General features: G+C 42.6%; 1 protein-coding gene across 2 annotated transcripts; it reads left to right on the top strand.

The window, feature by feature from the left end:
* Positions 1–62: 62 nt before the first annotated feature.
* On the top strand, positions 63–16674 carry atg2b (autophagy related 2B). 2 transcript variants are annotated; one of them, XM_075448660.1, is made up of 43 exons: positions 63–132; positions 802–1204; positions 1668–1830; positions 2005–2157; positions 2249–2351; positions 2563–2722; positions 2804–2983; positions 3070–3166; positions 3271–3435; positions 3896–4047; positions 4156–4267; positions 4496–4739; positions 4832–4994; positions 5145–5237; positions 5353–5541; positions 6018–6291; positions 6379–6487; positions 6567–6768; positions 8816–8958; positions 9198–9355; positions 9436–9611; positions 9722–9869; positions 9961–10163; positions 10704–10784; positions 10900–11006; positions 11096–11188; positions 11292–11362; positions 11448–11524; positions 11611–11781; positions 11874–12006; positions 12551–12750; positions 12844–13073; positions 13160–13277; positions 13381–13572; positions 13650–13751; positions 13843–13921; positions 14005–14215; positions 14316–14385; positions 14470–14552; positions 14693–14814; positions 14941–15095; positions 15196–15345; positions 15450–16674. In XM_075448660.1, the coding sequence occupies exons 2-43, from the start codon at positions 1043–1045 to the stop codon at positions 15678–15680; spliced, it is 6225 nt and encodes a 2074-aa protein (XP_075304775.1). In that variant the 5' UTR covers positions 63–132; positions 802–1042; the 3' UTR covers positions 15681–16674. The 2 variants fall into 2 exon arrangements, with proteins under 2 accessions (XP_075304775.1, XP_075304774.1); XM_075448659.1 differs by having other exon boundaries at positions 9719–9869.
* The last annotated feature ends 57 nt before the right edge of the window (positions 16675–16731 follow it).

Genomic DNA, 16731 nt, shown 5'->3' with positions numbered 1-16731 from the left:
TGTTTTGCGTATTGATAACACAGAGGGCTAAAAATATCAAATTCTGACATTCATGTCACTTCCGAGGTTTCCCGAATGCAGCATCAATTGGTGCGGAGTCATGAAAGTGTTTGTAAACAACTCAATCAGAAGGTAATTTAAAGAGCCACCTTAAGATCTTTTATTATACTCTATTGACTCCTGAATGTCGGCATAACTAACTGGTGTCAATGTATGTAGTCTTCTTATTAGTGTACATTTGTCGTGGAAGGGCTGATAACTTAAGAAATGTTGCATGTAGATTAGCTCGCAAGCTAACTAGCAAACGCTACTACCTTAGCCTGACGTTAGTCGGTTGTGCTAATTTTGCTTCACTCTGCCTCACGAGTGGTTCATAGATTAGCTAAACTGGTGCACACTAGCCGGCTAGCTAGCTAAATTACATGCCTTTGTTTAGCCAGCAGTTAAAGCGCAGCTGTCTTTGGTCAATGACATGTCTGTATAAGCTGCCCTAGTTAAGGATTGACATTTATTATTAAGTTTCTTTCATGCTAAGCGTTATTTCGCAATAACAATGTGTACGTTTACAGTGGATTTAGAAAGAGGAGCGAATGTTGTCCTAGCATTACACAGGCGTTGTGTTAAGCTTGCATTGTACAATTTTAAATCAACTCATGAGGTAGTTATTATTGTCTCTATCTTGAACTAAAACAGCTAAGAGAACTTGTTGTTTACAGGTGTCTTGCTACATAATTAAATGTCAAGTCACATGTCGTGGTGTCAAATTACGATGGGGGTACATTATGTGTGTCTTTTCTGTAGGCGCAGCAAACTGGTGTCGGACCACATATCCTTGAGTGTCAACACATCCTCCAAAGTGTCCCTAACCCTGGGATATGAAGGATGTTTGAGTTCGCAGTTTTTCAATATCTTGAAGTCAACAGGATGACACAGCTGTAACATCAGTGACTGATTTATAGCTATCTGAATAGCTAGAACATTGCACTTGCAGAGCCCCAAGACCCATTTCATTACCTGTGAGGTGTTCACTTACTACGTTAAGATGCCTTGGCCCTTTTCAGAGTCGATCAAGAAGCGGGCCTGCAGATACCTCCTGCATCGCTACCTTGGCAACTTCCTGCAGGAGAAGCTAAGCTTGGATCAGCTCAGTCTTGATCTTTATCAAGGCACCGGGTCCCTTGCACAAGTGCCACTGGATAAATGTGTATGTGTAGTGCTAACCTTTTTTTTTTAGCAGGCAACATAGATCCAAAAGCAGATCCATTTATGTTATTCCAACACAAGCTGTATGAACTAAGAGACAGGGCTGTGCAAGATATATTTTTACAGCATCAAAACTGCAATGTGTTCATGCAAAATTGTCATGGCCACGCTGGATCAGTTTTCTACTGTAAAAGTCTGTCTTCTTGAACATGATTCCCCCCGATTTAAGGGCATTTAGATACACAGAGCTTAGTTTTATCTTTAGGATGCTGAGGTTGTTGCTGATCAGTGACACTGAAGCACAGTGTACATGCAGCAAAATGAGCAAAGAGCAGAGAAGATGATGTCAAACCATAATGAAATGCAGCAATGCCAGTTTTTCTTTTGTAGTGCCGCTCTCTATTAAGAAAAAAACAATACAAAGGAAAATACTACGATAATGAGCATCATATCTTGTTCCTCAGTCACTCAATGAACTCCTGGAGACGGCAGATGCACCCTTTGAGGTAATCGCTGGGTTCATCCAGGCAATTTCTCTGACTGTCCCGTGGGCAGCACTGCTGCAGGAAAACTGTGCCCTCGAGGTCAAGGGTTTGGAGATGGTGCTCAGGCCAAGACCAAGAGTTGGTAGGGAAATACTGTTCTCTGAGTGTGTAATGCCGTAAGCAACAAATTAATCAATAATTAAGTTTTGGATGTATAGAAAGAGGTCAGATAAAAGGGCTTTCATTCAGTCATTTATGAATGAGTTGACGGATCATTTTTTCTAAGGTTTTGTGTCACTACTGGTTGTTCCTCCAGCATCTGGCGTTGAGCCCATGTACTGGTCCAGTTTCATGACGAGCAGCATGCAGCTCGCCAAGGAGTGCCTGAGTCAGAAACTCACTGATGATATGGGAGAGAGCTTCCAGCCTTTTGAAGGATTAGAGAAGTTTGCAGAGACAATAGAGACAGGTATATTATATCTATAGTCCCTCTCAGCCCTCTGCAAGTTTAGCAGCCCAATAACGAGTGAATTAATTGCTTTTGATTTCCTGTCTTGCAGTTCTGAGAAGAGTAAAAGTGACATTTGTGGACACTGTTCTTAGAGTTGAACACATTCCAGAAAATTCTAAAACTGGAATCGCTCTTGAGATTCGAATCAAGAAGTAAGTTGTGACAGTGATGGTACGCCAGGAAAATGTCCGGGTTTTGACATAATTGTCAAAACATTTGTCTGTCAATCAGTTTGTTTCTTGAATCTTTTGCCAATCAACATGGGAAACATGTAGAAAATGCCATTGCGCTGTATCCCTAACGTGCATTAGAGTTCTCTGATTTGGCATGGTTAAACAAGTTGTGTTTTGTTGTTGTTTTCAGGATTGTGTACTGCGATGAAACGGGGGAGGAGAGTTCAAATGTAAACGTGCATCAGCCAACAACGTTTGCACATAAAAACGTGCAGATGGAAGGAATCGCTGTATTCTGGGATGAGTTCTCGGATGTGTCTCGTGGTTGCAAATCTTCACCCACTCCGTCGGTTGGTGTGGCAAGGAGATTAGTTTTTGCATACAGGAGTTGCATGTTGGAGCCTTTTTGAACACATGTCTTTATTTTGCAGGAAATGGAGCCAAAGCTTTCCCCCAGCTGGAATCCAAAAATCATTTGTGAGCCTCATCCACAGTTCTCAGAGCCGCCATCCTCCACAACACACTTTGAGCCGGTGCAAGTTGGAAGCATCAGTGGTAAAATAGAGTTGTCCCTAACGCTAAAAAACAACCTAGCTCTGCCTGGAGCAAAGGTACAGGAATCATTTCTTGATTACAAAATAATTCTGCATTAGGTTAATGGAAGTACTCATACTGTTTTGCATGTGTTGCTTCCCAGCTGGATGTTGTTGGACATATTGATAAGCTGATTATTCTACTGTCACCACGGCAAGTTCATCTTCTCTTGGACTTGTTTGGCGCTTTCTCTGGTGGAGGTTAGCATCTCGCCGTTTGTAGATGATGAAACAGGGTAACGGTGTAACCGCATTAGATGTTGAGAGGTGGAGTGAATAGAGTGTTTCCTGTTCTTCATGTGTAGGTGCTCAGGAGTGGAGTAAGGATAGAAAAAGTCGTCCGATACAGCAGGAAGATGAGTATCGGCTCCATATGGAACTGAACCGGTATCTAAAGAAGGACACTACTGTGCCAGGAACAGACCCCGACCTCTTTGAGAGCCAGACCACCAGAACTGTGTCGAGTCGAGGTTGTAATGAGATACCCTGCTTCAACTTCTACATTATCTCAAAAATAAGACAGTAAAATAAGACAAATACAGTAAGGTATAAAATAATTATACAGATGTGTATTCATATGTACACATTCTATGCACGCACATGTACATAAATATATATACACATAGATATACATACGGCGTGTAATATACCAATATTTTTTCATTTTCTTGGAGCCTTTTGACTTTGTGAGGAATACATGGTTTAAAAACAACGTAATTTCTGATCTGAAAAAGAAACTCACTTATGATTAAAGTTGGGATTTTCAATCAACCTGAAAAGAAACTTGAATTTCAAAGGAGGGATCATTGAATGTTTTTTTTTTATTTATTTTTATTTTTTAAAGAATATGAACCAATATGAACATGTTCATGTAAAGTATGCATTATCATTATTATTAATGTTTTTTTTAAATATTTTTCATTGTTGTAGATGATGTGTTCTTCTCCATGGCGGACATGGACATGTCTCACAGCTTGTCATCCCTCCCTCCTCTGGGTGAACCCCCCACAGTTGACTTGGACTTGTCACTCAACAGTAACTATTCTGCCTCCCCCAGAGAGTCTCCTTCAGGAAATCCAGCAGTAAGTCTTGCTCCTGAAATCCTCAGTGAAGTGCGGTACAATGCCACGTAATATGCATTTAAAATAAGAAGCTATTCTTTCGAACACGAGTGTCTTGTGTGTTTCTAGGCTCTGTGGGATGATTATATGGATGTGCCACGACAACGGGAGAAGCTGACTAGCGAAACTCCCGTCCAGTCACGGGATTCACAGTTCCCTCAGAAACTATTGAGACAGACTTGTAAGCAGTTTGAGAAATTGATGACCACATACATAAAGAAATACGCATTTTCCAGTCCCACTGTGGCCATTTTCTTTAGAGAATAGTTGGTTTCTTTTTAATGTTAGAAAATAATCCGGGAAATCAGCATTTGGCTTATTTTTGTTTCCTCAGTAGAGGTTTATATTCTCCTGGGAGTGCATTGTATGTGGTTATTGTTGGTCTTTAGGATTTCTTTTTCTTTTTCAGCCCATCCATCCAAAACCCATGGGGATGAGTCAAGGCCAGAGCTGGTGTTGAGGTTGTCGCTGAGCAGCTTTGCTGTCTCAGTCCTCCACATTGATCCGCTGCCACCACCTCATGCTGCTCCCAGCCCACTTGGCCCAATCGCTGCGCACTTCTTCAGCACGGTTGGGCCAGGCCAGCTTTCCCCAGATGCTTTCCTTCAGTCCCGGACAGTGTTTAATCAGGCTTGTCCCCATGACCACCTCAGGTACACTATTGTTCAAGGTTCTCGTGTTCTGTAGCTAGATTTGTGAATTAAATGTGGTAACATGTGTAGTCTGGGCTTATATTTATTTGCAGGTTTGTTGGCCAGGGTCTGAAGATAAAGTATGAGCACTGCCAGGGATCCAGCCTGCGGACTTTTAGCACCGATATCTCCCTTAACAATATGGAGTTTGTGGAGTGTCTGTTCCCCTCTGAAGTCCTCTTTGGTGGCTCCCAAAGAGGAATCCAGTACACTGAGGTTAGACTTGCAGGCGAGAGCTAAGCACTCAGCACTTTTCAGCACTCTAGGCTTTGGCTCCTAAAACACTGCTTATATATAGAACACTTGAGAGATAATAGCTGGCATGACTTTAAGATTATTCAAACTAGGTTCTCTGTCATACCTCAGCTCCTGACATTTGACACCACAGCCAGTGCTGATGCGCCGCTTACCACCTGCCTTCACCTGCTTTACAAACAAGCTGAGCGCAGAGGTCCTCAGGTAACCAGCGTTAATAGTCCAATATGAAACCACAACACTGACGCTTACCACACCTTTTTCTTTCCCCTGCACGTCTGTCTGGCATACAAACTATTAACTCTTTGGCTGTGTGCAGGGCGGCCAAGTGCGTCTTAGCACCATTCCAAGGAAAGCTGAGATCCAGGTGGAGCTGGGCCCCGTGCGCTCTGAGCTGGACATCAGCATTGTAGATCGTCTCAACTCACTGCTGCAGCCTCAGAAACTAGTTACTACAGAGATGATGGCCTCCCACATGTATGCATCTTACAATAAACACGTCAGCTTGGTAAGGTTATCACACAAACAAGGGAATTACTGTAAATGATCACTGTTTTAAAGGCCAACCAATTCAGAAATGATTTCAGGATGTATTTTTTCATATCTGCCTCTCACTTGTATCATAGAACAGATTTGCCTGAATTTTACAACTTTATGACATGAAGTCATTCAGTCATTACATAAGAGCTCATTTAATTCTGGCGAGCCTACAGGAAACCTTTATTTGTCCAGTAAATTCAGACGAACACTGATTGGCTGCTGTCCTTCCTGCTCCCTCGGAGCTGCTGCTGCAGACACACAGCTGGGACTGCCAAATAAAGCTCAGGGTCATCTAAAACTGAGGCAGCTGAGCACTTCAGTCACACTTACATGTCAACCATCTCTCACTTTTAATGTGGCTTCTTAATTAGATTTAAAAAAAAAAAATTGTTGGATATTTATGGAAGTTCATGAATTCATTGTCTTTGTAAACGCATTTCCCAGCACAAAGCCTTTACAGAGGTTTTCCTTGATGACACCCATACACCCTCCAACTGCCACGTGTCGTTGACCGTTAATGCGCCGGTGCTGGCCATTGCTGTGCGCTTCCCCATCCCTGACCTGCGTTCAGATCAGGAGAGAGGCCCATGGTTCAAGAAGTCTCTGCAGAAAGAAATCCTTTTTTTGGAGCTGGAGGACCTCGAAGTAAAAACGGAGTTCATGGGTGGCAGCTCACCTGACCAAACCAAAATGGAGCTCACGTTCAACAAACTTACTGGTATGTGCGTTTTCAAAATGCAGTCTGAAGAAAATTCTTTTCTATAACTGATCTTAAATGGCTTTTATGTTTGCGCTTTTTGTGCAGGGAAGTTCCAGGAAGAGCCGGATCAACCGGCTGCCCGTTTCCTCAGAGTGTCCCACACCATGGACGGAGACATGACGACGTCTGAAAGTGTCAAATTTGACTGGCCGAGGTCAGTTTATTCCACCAACCTCCACCCAGTCTGTCCATTCATCAGTACCTTACGGTGGTATTTCATTTCTTGTGCGCAGGGTTGTGCTGAAGATGAACCCGACTGCCGTCCATTCAATCCTCGAGCGTGTGACAGTTGAAGATGATGAAGGGGCGGAGGACCATTCCCTTGAGGAAGAAGAGGAGGAAGGGGCTGCTCATTCTTTGAAGGATGTGTGCGACTTTGGGAAACCAGAGCCGTCACCCTTTTCTTCTCGTAGAGTTATGTATGAGAATGAGGAGGTGAGTGATAAATATAGGGTCATATCAATCTTAAATATTAGATTACTGCCAACTATTGTCGGTAGAAATACAATTTCCTACAGTTGAATGACAAAGGTCCACTCAGCAGGCATTAGACCCACTCATAAGACAGTTGTCAGCACAGTTCTGTTCGCGCCTTAACTTATCAGATATTCATTCAATTCTCCCTCATCTTATAAGTGTCTTTTGGTCAGCTTTATGTTTGATATTCACTACACAGAACAAAGTACTATATGGCAGCTGGCTATGAAGTGAAAATTCAGAGAAGGCTTTCAATTATTTAGAAGACCTCTTGTGGTTAAATGAGAGATTATTACACATGGATAAAATGTGTTTTTATCGTCAAGGTGATTTATTATTTATTTTTTTTCTCATGGAAAGTCATATCAGATGCAAACAATTCTCAAAGGCAGAATAAGCATAATATTAAGTTTGTTGCGATCTGCAACTTTGCCACGAGATGTCATTTCAGTAACCGTCAGTGTCAATTAATGTTGGTAACACCAAGTCAACAAGGCCAGGAACTGATTCAGGTTTAACCTGTAAGAAAAGATCGTAGGTTTGGTTTGTAGTATAAGAGCAAGTGTCTCTGTCAGTCTGAACGTGGTATAGATACATGCAAAAGAGCTTAAAAACAACTAGATATGACTTAAATTCTCATATGCATACCTAACTTTAAAATTCACTCGGTGTGAGCCAGGGATGGTAGTTATGCATGTTAACAGTGCACAGATTTGTTTGATATTAAGGAAAGTCTCGTTTTATTTCCTCTTCTTGTGTTTCCTTTATGAACATTTCCTCTACAGGAGACAAATTACAGCCTTTTCCCCCTCAAACTGACACAATTTCCCATGGTCTTAAAGGGATAGTTCGCCTCTTTCGACATGAAGCTGTATGACATCCCATACTAGCAATATCGTTTATGAACATTGACTTACTCCCTGCTGCGTCCTGTGAGCCGAGTTCCGGCCTCGTTTTGGCGTTGACGAAAGTAGTCCGGCTAGTTGGCTGGGGTTTAAAAGATAAAGCGTTTTGCTTCTCAAAAAAATATGCGTTCAACAGAGTAATACATTTGCATCACAAAATCGTTCTCCAGGAAAAAGTCAGACCTCACAATCACTTGGCGCTATTTTCTCTCCCTTCGTATCACTGCGTGCTGTGTAGACCGTGCAGACCGAAGTTCAGACTGAGCAGTCACCTGCTTTCGAGCAGCGAACACCGTAACAGGAGCGGCTGTCGGCAGGTGGCAGCACGCAGTGATACGAAAGCAAAGCGCTTTATTTTTTTAAACCCCAGCCAACTAGCCGGACTACTTTCGTCAACGCCAAAACGAGGCCGGAACTCGGCTCACAGGACGCAGCGGGGGGTAAGTCAATGTTCATAAACGATATTGCTAATATGGGATGTCATAGAGCTTCATGTCAAATGAGGCGAACTATCCCTTTAATGAGATGTCGGTGACATGCTTTGGCCAAAAAAAAATGCGGTAAGACACGGGAATGAGACGGCATACAGTACAGATTACACACCAAACTGAAAAATGCTTGACTAGCAATTTTGTTCTCAAATCTTTACATTCCCTTGTGTTGAGTTTTGCTATGGACAGCAGCTGATCCCTCTTTGTTGGCAAACTCTCGTCACAAGTGTTGAACTGGCCCAGGCTGTTAAAAACTTAAAAACTTCCCCCTTCAAATCTGAACGGCTCTCTGAATGTCAAATTTTTTCTGTTCCGTGGGCCCAAACCAAGCTGGTAGTTACAACCGTTTGTTTTGTTATCTCCATTATACGTCCCCTTTGAAATCTGTGAAACTGAACGTATTGTGTCTCTGATTTGATCATGGCGTTGATGCGAGGCAGGTGTGTTTTGTCCAAGCGGAAAGAAATTTGCATTCGCGTGCGAGAATGTTCTCTGGTCGATGTATTTTCATGCATGTCAGATGGATCTTTATGCAAATAATTTTGACCATCTAAGCTGTTGACAAAACAGGTGGTAACGAGGTCATTTTTATTTTTTTTCTAATCCCAGATGATCATTCCTGGCGATGTTGCTGAGATGACAGAGTTCCAGGAAAAAACAATGAACAGCTCTCGGTTTGTCCTGGAGTTGTGCTTCCCCAACGTGCAGTTATCGCTCCCCAGCAAGCCATTCTATGAAAAACTACACAACAGGTACATCGTTTGTAATTCTGTCCTCCTTTTTTGTGAAATAAGTTCATTTCATTTAAAAACTGGTTATCTGTTAGTCACATATTTTCAACACACAACCAGCTAACATGTTATTAAATGTGAACTTTGTGTCAAAATAAATGATCAAGATGAGATTACCCCCTGTTGTTCTATCCACAAAACGCTTGAGATCCTTATTACTACTTGTTTTATAAGTAAAATGCATATCGTCCATATTATAGGATCAATAATGACCTGTTGCTGTGGGAGCCCACTGCTCCTTCCCCGGTGGAGACCGTAGAGAGCATGCCTTACGGAGTCGGACTTTCTGTTGCCAGTCAGTTGATCAACACTTACTCCAAGGACAGTTTTAGCCAGTTTCGCTCTACTGGTCCTGAGGGTGAGATGACGGGACCGATTTCAGCTATATTCACATTCTCAATCTTATATCTAATGGAAAATGGTGCATTGTTCTTGCAGAGGAGACCAGTGGCTCTGAGGAGGAAAATATGCTCTACTACTCTCCTTCCTCTGATGTGGGCTTTAGATCTCGAAAGAAGAAAAAGCCCAAAGCCCACAGTAAGACTTCCCAGAGCCTTTTTTCTGTCATCCTCAGTGTCAATCATGGCCTGGTGGCTCTTCAGACCAAGGCCAAGGTAAAAATCAGTTTGATATCCTCTATAAAATGCAGTTTTTAATGCAGTTTAAAAACTTGTAGCTGTTGATATGAAATGTGGGGTTGGGGTTTCCCTTTCTGTTCCAGAAGGAAGATAAAACTGAGCTGAAAAACAAACACGGCGAGTTCTGGATGGAGGTGAAAAATGCTGTTTTGTTCAGCGTCACACAGTACGAAGGCCACAAGGATCAACACTACATCTGCTTTCATACCAGTAGCATTTGCATGTACCACCAAGGTAAACTTTCAGTACTTAATGCAATTTTACGTTATCACTAAATATTACCTGTACGTCATTGTAAATGTGTGATATTGACTGATCCGCCCAGGACTCGTAGACGGAGGCACTTGTGTCTCGGACATCAAGTTGCCATGCAGGACACATCCCCACTGGCTGGAGCCGACCATTTACCAATCAGAGACTGCTCCAGAACGATCCTCAACACCCTCGGAGGGTATTGGTCTGGAGGCACGCAGCATGGTGTCTGTCGCTGTCAAAATCTCATCACAGAATGCAGAACGCAACATCAAGGTCAGATGCTCACAACATTAATGGGGGGGGGGGCTCATGTTTTAAATGTGTTCTAATACAGGGACACTCACGGTCTTTGCAAGATTTCAACTATTTTCAAAGGTCTCAAGATGTAAAACTGGTTAGGGTTTCACAAGAGAAAAAAAAGCCTTCTTGGACTTTTGTTCTTTCATATCTTGTTAATGACATTGCAGCCTTGTAGATTTACGTTCTTGAACTTTTGCACGAAAGCTTTGTTTGTTTGAGAGTCTTAACATGAACTCAACTCCTGCAAATATACATTTGTTCTGCAAAAGCCTGCAAATAGCATTGTTTTGTCAAAAAATGGGAAATAAGGGCATATGAGGCCATATTTTTATGCAGGGTAAGATCAGGCATGATTTTTATAGTGATTATCAAATATTTTCTCAAACACTACCTGTGCTGAAGTGTCTTTGTACAAATATTGTGTAATACCGCCTTATTTAGGCAGATGTGTGTGAATAAATCCTCTTACTTTGAATCAGCTGCTCACTGTGTTGATGTGCACCTTCTCTGCAGGAGTTTCTGGTTGCAGTTGGAGTGAGAGGAGCCACACTCCAACACAGAGTGGTCCCTCCCAGCTTGGGCTGGTATGACCAGGTAAAACAATCTGCACCCTGTCCTACCTCCTCACAAAATACCTATTTTCATAACCTTCATATGTCATAAGACCGTTTACACTAAAATCAGACATTTTTAATCTTTTTACCAACAGATTGTCGACTTTCTGAATGTTTCTGATGAACCTGTGCTGGGTTATGCCCCTCCTACGTCTGTCACCACCCTACATTTACACCTATGGAGCTGCTCTTTAGACTACAGGTAAAGTGGAATTCAGACCAAATGCTAAATAATGAGTTCTCATCCATTTGTGTTGCGTACTTTAATGTGCCACCTCTTTCTCTTGACAGACCCCTTTACCTACCACTCAGATCGCTGGTGGTCATAGAAACATTCAGCATCTCCAGCAGTGTCTCTTTAGACAATTCTTCATCAACGTTACGGTAAGAATAGGTTGCTGGTTTGTTAGTTATTCTTAATTATGAGGGTATAATCAAGATTTATAAAGCTGTTTTTGCTCTATATAGACTAATGTGTCGTTTACAGGATTATTTTGGATGAAGCTGCTCTTTTCCTCTCAGACAAGAGTAATGCTGTATCTGTTAACCTAGTGCGTGGTGAGTTGCCTTCAGCAGCATTCATGTATTTGACTGTTTGAAATGTTCTCATGCTGCTTTGACTGATGTTCAGTTTGTATCGCAGACTATGTTCAAGTGGTAGACATGGGAACTCTGGAGCTGAGGATTACAGCTGTCAAACCTGGAGCAGATGGAAAGTTGGTGAGTTATCTGTCTGTGTGTGAGATTGTTGATTTCTTCCCCAACATAAATTTCTAACCACATTCTCACTGACTCTTGGGTGATAGTCGGAGCCCAGATTTGAACTGCGCTGCTCCAGTGACGTGATTCACATAAGAACATGTTCGGACTCTTGTGCTGCGCTAATGAACCTCATCCAGTATGTGGCCAGCTATGGAGACCTAATGCCCCCAGCAGAACCGGAGGCCAAGCACAGAAGCACCACACAGAGAAGCAAGGTCAGCAGTGTTGCATATTTACAATACAATTTCAAAACCTTTACTGCTCCTACATTCTCCTCCTATGTTTATTGAATTATATTTTTGGACAGGCGGAGGTTCCTTGCAGGCCACCGTCTCAGACCCCGCTGCTTGCTGAGACTGAGCAGCAGATGCTGCAGGATCTGATGAGTGAAGCTATGGAGGAGACCGATGGACAGCAAGCACCCGGACTGCAGCAGAATGGTACAGACTTGTGCAGTTCTAGTCTCAATGAATGCAAATTTGTTGTTTAAATGTTTTTAGAGGGTGCACCACGCTCTATACACCCCCCTATACGTTGTTATTTGTCATTATTATTGCTGTCATTACGCTTTTTTTTTTTTTTTTTTTTCAATGTATTCTTAATGTTGTTATAAAGTTTGTAATTTCCTGTAAAATTATTAATAATATTGACTCATCCTGTACGAGTTTTTCAATCAAACGGTTCACACTCAGGCAGCGCTGTGCAACATTTAGACCATTTAGACCCCCCCACCATATTATATGGTTGATACAAACACAAGAGTCAGTGCAGTCTTAAATGGATGAATGCATTCAAAGCTGTGAATTAATCAGCAGATAGTTGACCTACATATTTTTTATTTGTGGTACATTTATCTAGTAAATTATTGATGTCACAATCGCTCTTGCAGGTCATTGTTGTTTTAAGCTAAAGCTTACTTGCAGCCCCCCTGCCCTTTATTATGTGCACTAGATTATATCTGCATCTATTTTCACATGTCTGCAGGTGCTCATGAGGAGCAGATTTATGACCATGACCCACCTCGCTCTGACCTGTTCCTGTTCCCTGATGAGAGTGGGAATGTTAACCAAGATTTAAGTCCCACCTACCCCATGCTTCCTTCTCCTCTCATCACGCCTGCTCCTACTCTGGCCCAAGAGACGGATGACTTCTGCATCTTGGAAACTCCTGGTTCCAGAGGAGAGGTTGGGAAATTTGCACAGATTAGGCTGGATAACCAAGTGATGGGCTGTTTGTGAAAACCTGAGCCACTTACCTGTAAGACGTGTGTGTTTCAGGATCGAGACCAGGAGCCTGTGGTAAAGCTGCTGAGCTCAGATCCAGTGGAAATCAAGCACGATCATTTCAGTCAGCCTCTGGAAGGGAGTGACTCCAGCCGGGGAGCCATGAATTTTCCCATCCCTGAGGTTCGCTACCTCATCAAGGAGATCTCAGTCATCTGGCATCTTTATGGGGGAAAAGACTTTGGAAGTGGGCCTTGCACAGTCTCTCCTGCCAGAAGCCGGGGGTGAGCCATGAATGGTTGGAGTCATTTTAAGTTTGCTCAAAGAGAAACAGACTTTTTCAATTAATGTCATCCTCTTCGCCTTGCAGATCTACACCTCATAGCTCCCCGTCTCAAACTCCAGTCAGACATGCAAGAAAGTCAGGGCGGGCAGGAGGTGGAAGGGGAAGGAACCCTGATGTCCTGATGGAGATCCAACTCAGCAAGGTTTTCTTTACGGGAATAAATGTTCATTACATTACATAACTATAGACACAAATCGTGTACAGTTGTTTCCTGACCGTTTAGCTTTCTGTAATTGTGTCATTAGGTGAGATTTCAGCATGAGGTGTACCCGCAGCCTCACATGGCCCCTCGTTCTGCTGTGGACCAGCCAGTGTCCCGACAGATGTTTGTTGTGCAGGATTTAGAGATTCGAGACAGACTGGCTACTTCACAGATGAACAAGTTCCTCTACTTCTACTCTAGCAAGGAAATGCCGCGAAAAGCCCATTCTAACATGGTGAGGAAGGCAGCACACCCAAAACGATGTCATGAAGTCGTGGCTTGTTGTGACTTCATGGGTGCTTTTGTTCTCAGTTGACAGTTAAGGCACTACATACATGTCCTGAGTCAGGCCAGGCTCCCCCGGAGTGCTGCTTACGTGTCTCCTTGATGCCTCTGCGCCTCAATGTTGATCAGGTATTCGAGTCGGATACAGATGATTGTTGCAGTGTCAGATACAAAACAATGAGTCTACCAGGTAACACAATTTTTTTTTGTTTGCTTGAAGGATGCACTATTCTTCTTGAAGGACTTTTTCAGTAGTCTTGCTACTGAAGTTGAGTTTTTCTCACCTCCTGTTCAAGAAGGTAAGACAGGCGATTCACAGACAAATCTATTGCTGTAAGTCTTACTTGGATTTCTTAACCCCTGATTATGATTGGTTTTGCAGCTGTCTGTGTCACCACAAAGAAAGCAGCTGCCCCAGAGATCTCCTGCAGCTTCTCTAAGCACACTGCTAGCAGCCAGGACGCGGCCCCGATTATTTCAGTTCCTGCTCAAAGGCAAATGAGCCACAACGGTTTCCCCGCATCCAGCAGGGAGGAAGCGAATGACAGCGAAGCCTCTGCTTCTCCCTTCACAGACCAGCCAATCTTCTTTAGGTCAGCGGTAAATACTATAACTAAATCTTCCAAACTCCTAAAATGTCCAAATTACTCATAGTGGTTGTTTGTTCTTGGCCACATCTTCTCCTCCTAACAGGGAGTTTAGATTTACCTCTGAGGTTCCCATTCGGTTGGACTACCATGGGAAGCACGTGTCGATGGACCAGGTACATGATCTAAGAGAAAAATGTATCAACTCCTTATTATGTTACTTGTGTTTTATGAATAATTTTGTGAATACTTTGTTTCAGGGAACATTTGCAGGAATCATCTTCGGGTTGACGCAGCTGAATTGTTCAGAGTTGAAACTGAGGCAGTTATGCTACAGACAGGGGTGTGTTATCTGAGAGTTTCTCATGAGACCGTTACTGAGAACATTTTTCTCACAGTGATGTATTATAGTGTGCGTTGCTATCAAGTGGAACATCGTTTTTTTTGTTTTTCATAAGAAAGTAACACTTGTCTGCGTTTCAGATTACTTGGCGTGGATAAGCTGTTTTCTTATGCAATAAACGAGTGGCTGAATGACATAAAGACAAACCAGCTTCAAGGAATTCTAAGTGGTGTGGCACCTATTCACACTCTGGTGAAACTGGGTGGGTATAGCCCTTGTTCTGAACCCAGTTACATGCTTTTAGTGTTGCTAACTGAGTCAAACTCTTGGGTCAAATGAGCATAAATGTTATTTCAGTTTATATCATGAAGATGAATGTTCTTTTCAGTTCACGGACTCAGGGACTTGGTGTGGCTCCCCATTGAGCAGTACAGGAAGGATGGTCGGATAGTGCGTGGATTTCAACGCGGCACTGCCTCCTTTGGAACCTCGACTGCTATGGCTGCTCTGGAGCTCACAAACAGGATGGTGCGGACCATCCAGGTACACCGGTCTCCCACTGTTGATAACGGGCCTGTATTCAGCACATACTTCTTTTATTAGACATCTAGCAAGAGCGTTGTTCATACTTCTGTCTCTCCAGGCAGCAGCTGAGACGGCCTACGACATGGTGTCTCCAGTACCCGATGAGAGAGACACAAAGCGGGTGAAACGGTACTCCCATTATGGCCTGGCTCATCAGCCTGTTGACCTGAGAGAAGGCGTGGCCAAAGCCTACACCGTGGTGAAAGAGGTAAACAAATCTGAGGCTCAGCAGGCTATTATTTTTCACTGCATTTACATTTGAGCGATAAACCTCTGTTTTTAGAGAGGAATTTATAATATTTCCACCTACAGGGTATCACAGACACTGCGTTGACCATCTACGACACAGCCACACGGGAGCACGAGCAGCGCGGGATGACGGGAGCAGTGGGGGGAGTTCTCCGTCAGCTGCCGCCAGCAGTGGTCAAGCCACTCATTATGGCCACTGAAGCCACATCTAACGTCTTGGGTGGGATGAGGAACCAGATTCACCCCGACGCACGTCAGGAGGAGTCTCAGAAATGGAGGCAGGGTGAGGAGTAATTGTCATTGCCATATGGTAGCTGAAACTATGACCGTGCAGAAACCACAGCTTATAGATGTATTTTTTGTAAGAGGAAGAAAGGTGGACAAGCAGTTGTGGTGTAAATAAAATTGTGTTCATCTCGTACCAGTTTGAGCCGCTGTGATTTAGCTTGCCGTTTCCCTCACAGTGCCTTCATGGTCATCAGCATTGTCCATCGTTTGCTTTATCAAAGGGATTTATGAGAATTGAATTTGTGAGCCACATGTTCTCGTAATATGGTTTATGTTCTGTCAAATGTAAAATCATTAAAATGACAGATAGGTCGTCTCATTAGCTACTTTTATAAAACAGCTCTGTTTACAGATAGTGGAACATTCGCTTATCCTACATGGTGTCAACAAACACTAATGTTATAGGTGTAACTAACCTTAATTTATTACATGTACTGTATGTTGGCCTTTTTATTTACTGTAAATATTTCTATTGTGTAATATTTCATGCAAAAATAAGAGAACAAGTATAGAAACTGAATGTGTTGAAGCTGAGAGTCTTTAAACAGCACTTTGAAGTGATTTGAAGGGTTACCTGTCTGAGTAAATGACGAATGGGAGGATTATTCGAATGTGTCCTAAAGCTGCACAGTTTTATCTTGTGCTTTGACGCTTGTGTTGTGGAATTTCCACGAAAGCTGCTTTTTTTTTATTATTATTAAAAAAGTTGATTAAAAAGTTTTAATTGCTTCGATCTGCTGCTCACATTTTCAAAAGGTTGACTCAATTCAAAAACTCGATATTTTCATGTCTTACTACCCAGCTCAACTGATTTTTTTTTTTTTTTTGTATGTGTAAGGATATTGATCTTTGTTGTGATGAGTTGTGTTTCAGGCATTTGATTTGTTTACTTTCGTGTTTATGTGGAAAGACTATTATTTCATGTACATATGTGTACAGTTGATTCATGAATTTGTATTAATGATGCACAAAAAGGGGGAAATAAAAGCGGTTAAATTCACCACAGCTTAGTGTAGTTGATGAACTGGGATTAGTGGTTGCTTTTCATGGTGTTTTG

The sequence above is a fragment of the Odontesthes bonariensis genome, chromosome 17, assembly GCF_027942865.1.
Source record: "Odontesthes bonariensis isolate fOdoBon6 chromosome 17, fOdoBon6.hap1, whole genome shotgun sequence".
Lineage (NCBI taxonomy): Eukaryota > Metazoa > Chordata > Actinopteri > Atheriniformes > Atherinopsidae > Odontesthes > Odontesthes bonariensis.
The sequence above is the reverse complement of the archived record's forward strand: the minus strand, read 5'-3'. Positions and strand labels throughout refer to the sequence as shown.

Excerpts from the sequence above, each read along its gene's own strand:
- atg2b (XM_075448659.1), top strand. The coding sequence starts at position 1,043 with ATGCCTTGGCCCTTTTCAGAGTCGATCAAGAAGCGGGCCTGCAGATAC. Across the intron at positions 4,740-4,831 it reads TGTCCCCATGACCACCTCAG|GTTTGTTGGCCAGGGTCTGA; the intron begins GTACACTATTGT and ends ATTTATTTGCAG. Across the intron at positions 8,959-9,197 it reads TATGAAAAACTACACAACAG|GATCAATAATGACCTGTTGC; the intron begins GTACATCGTTTG and ends TCCATATTATAG.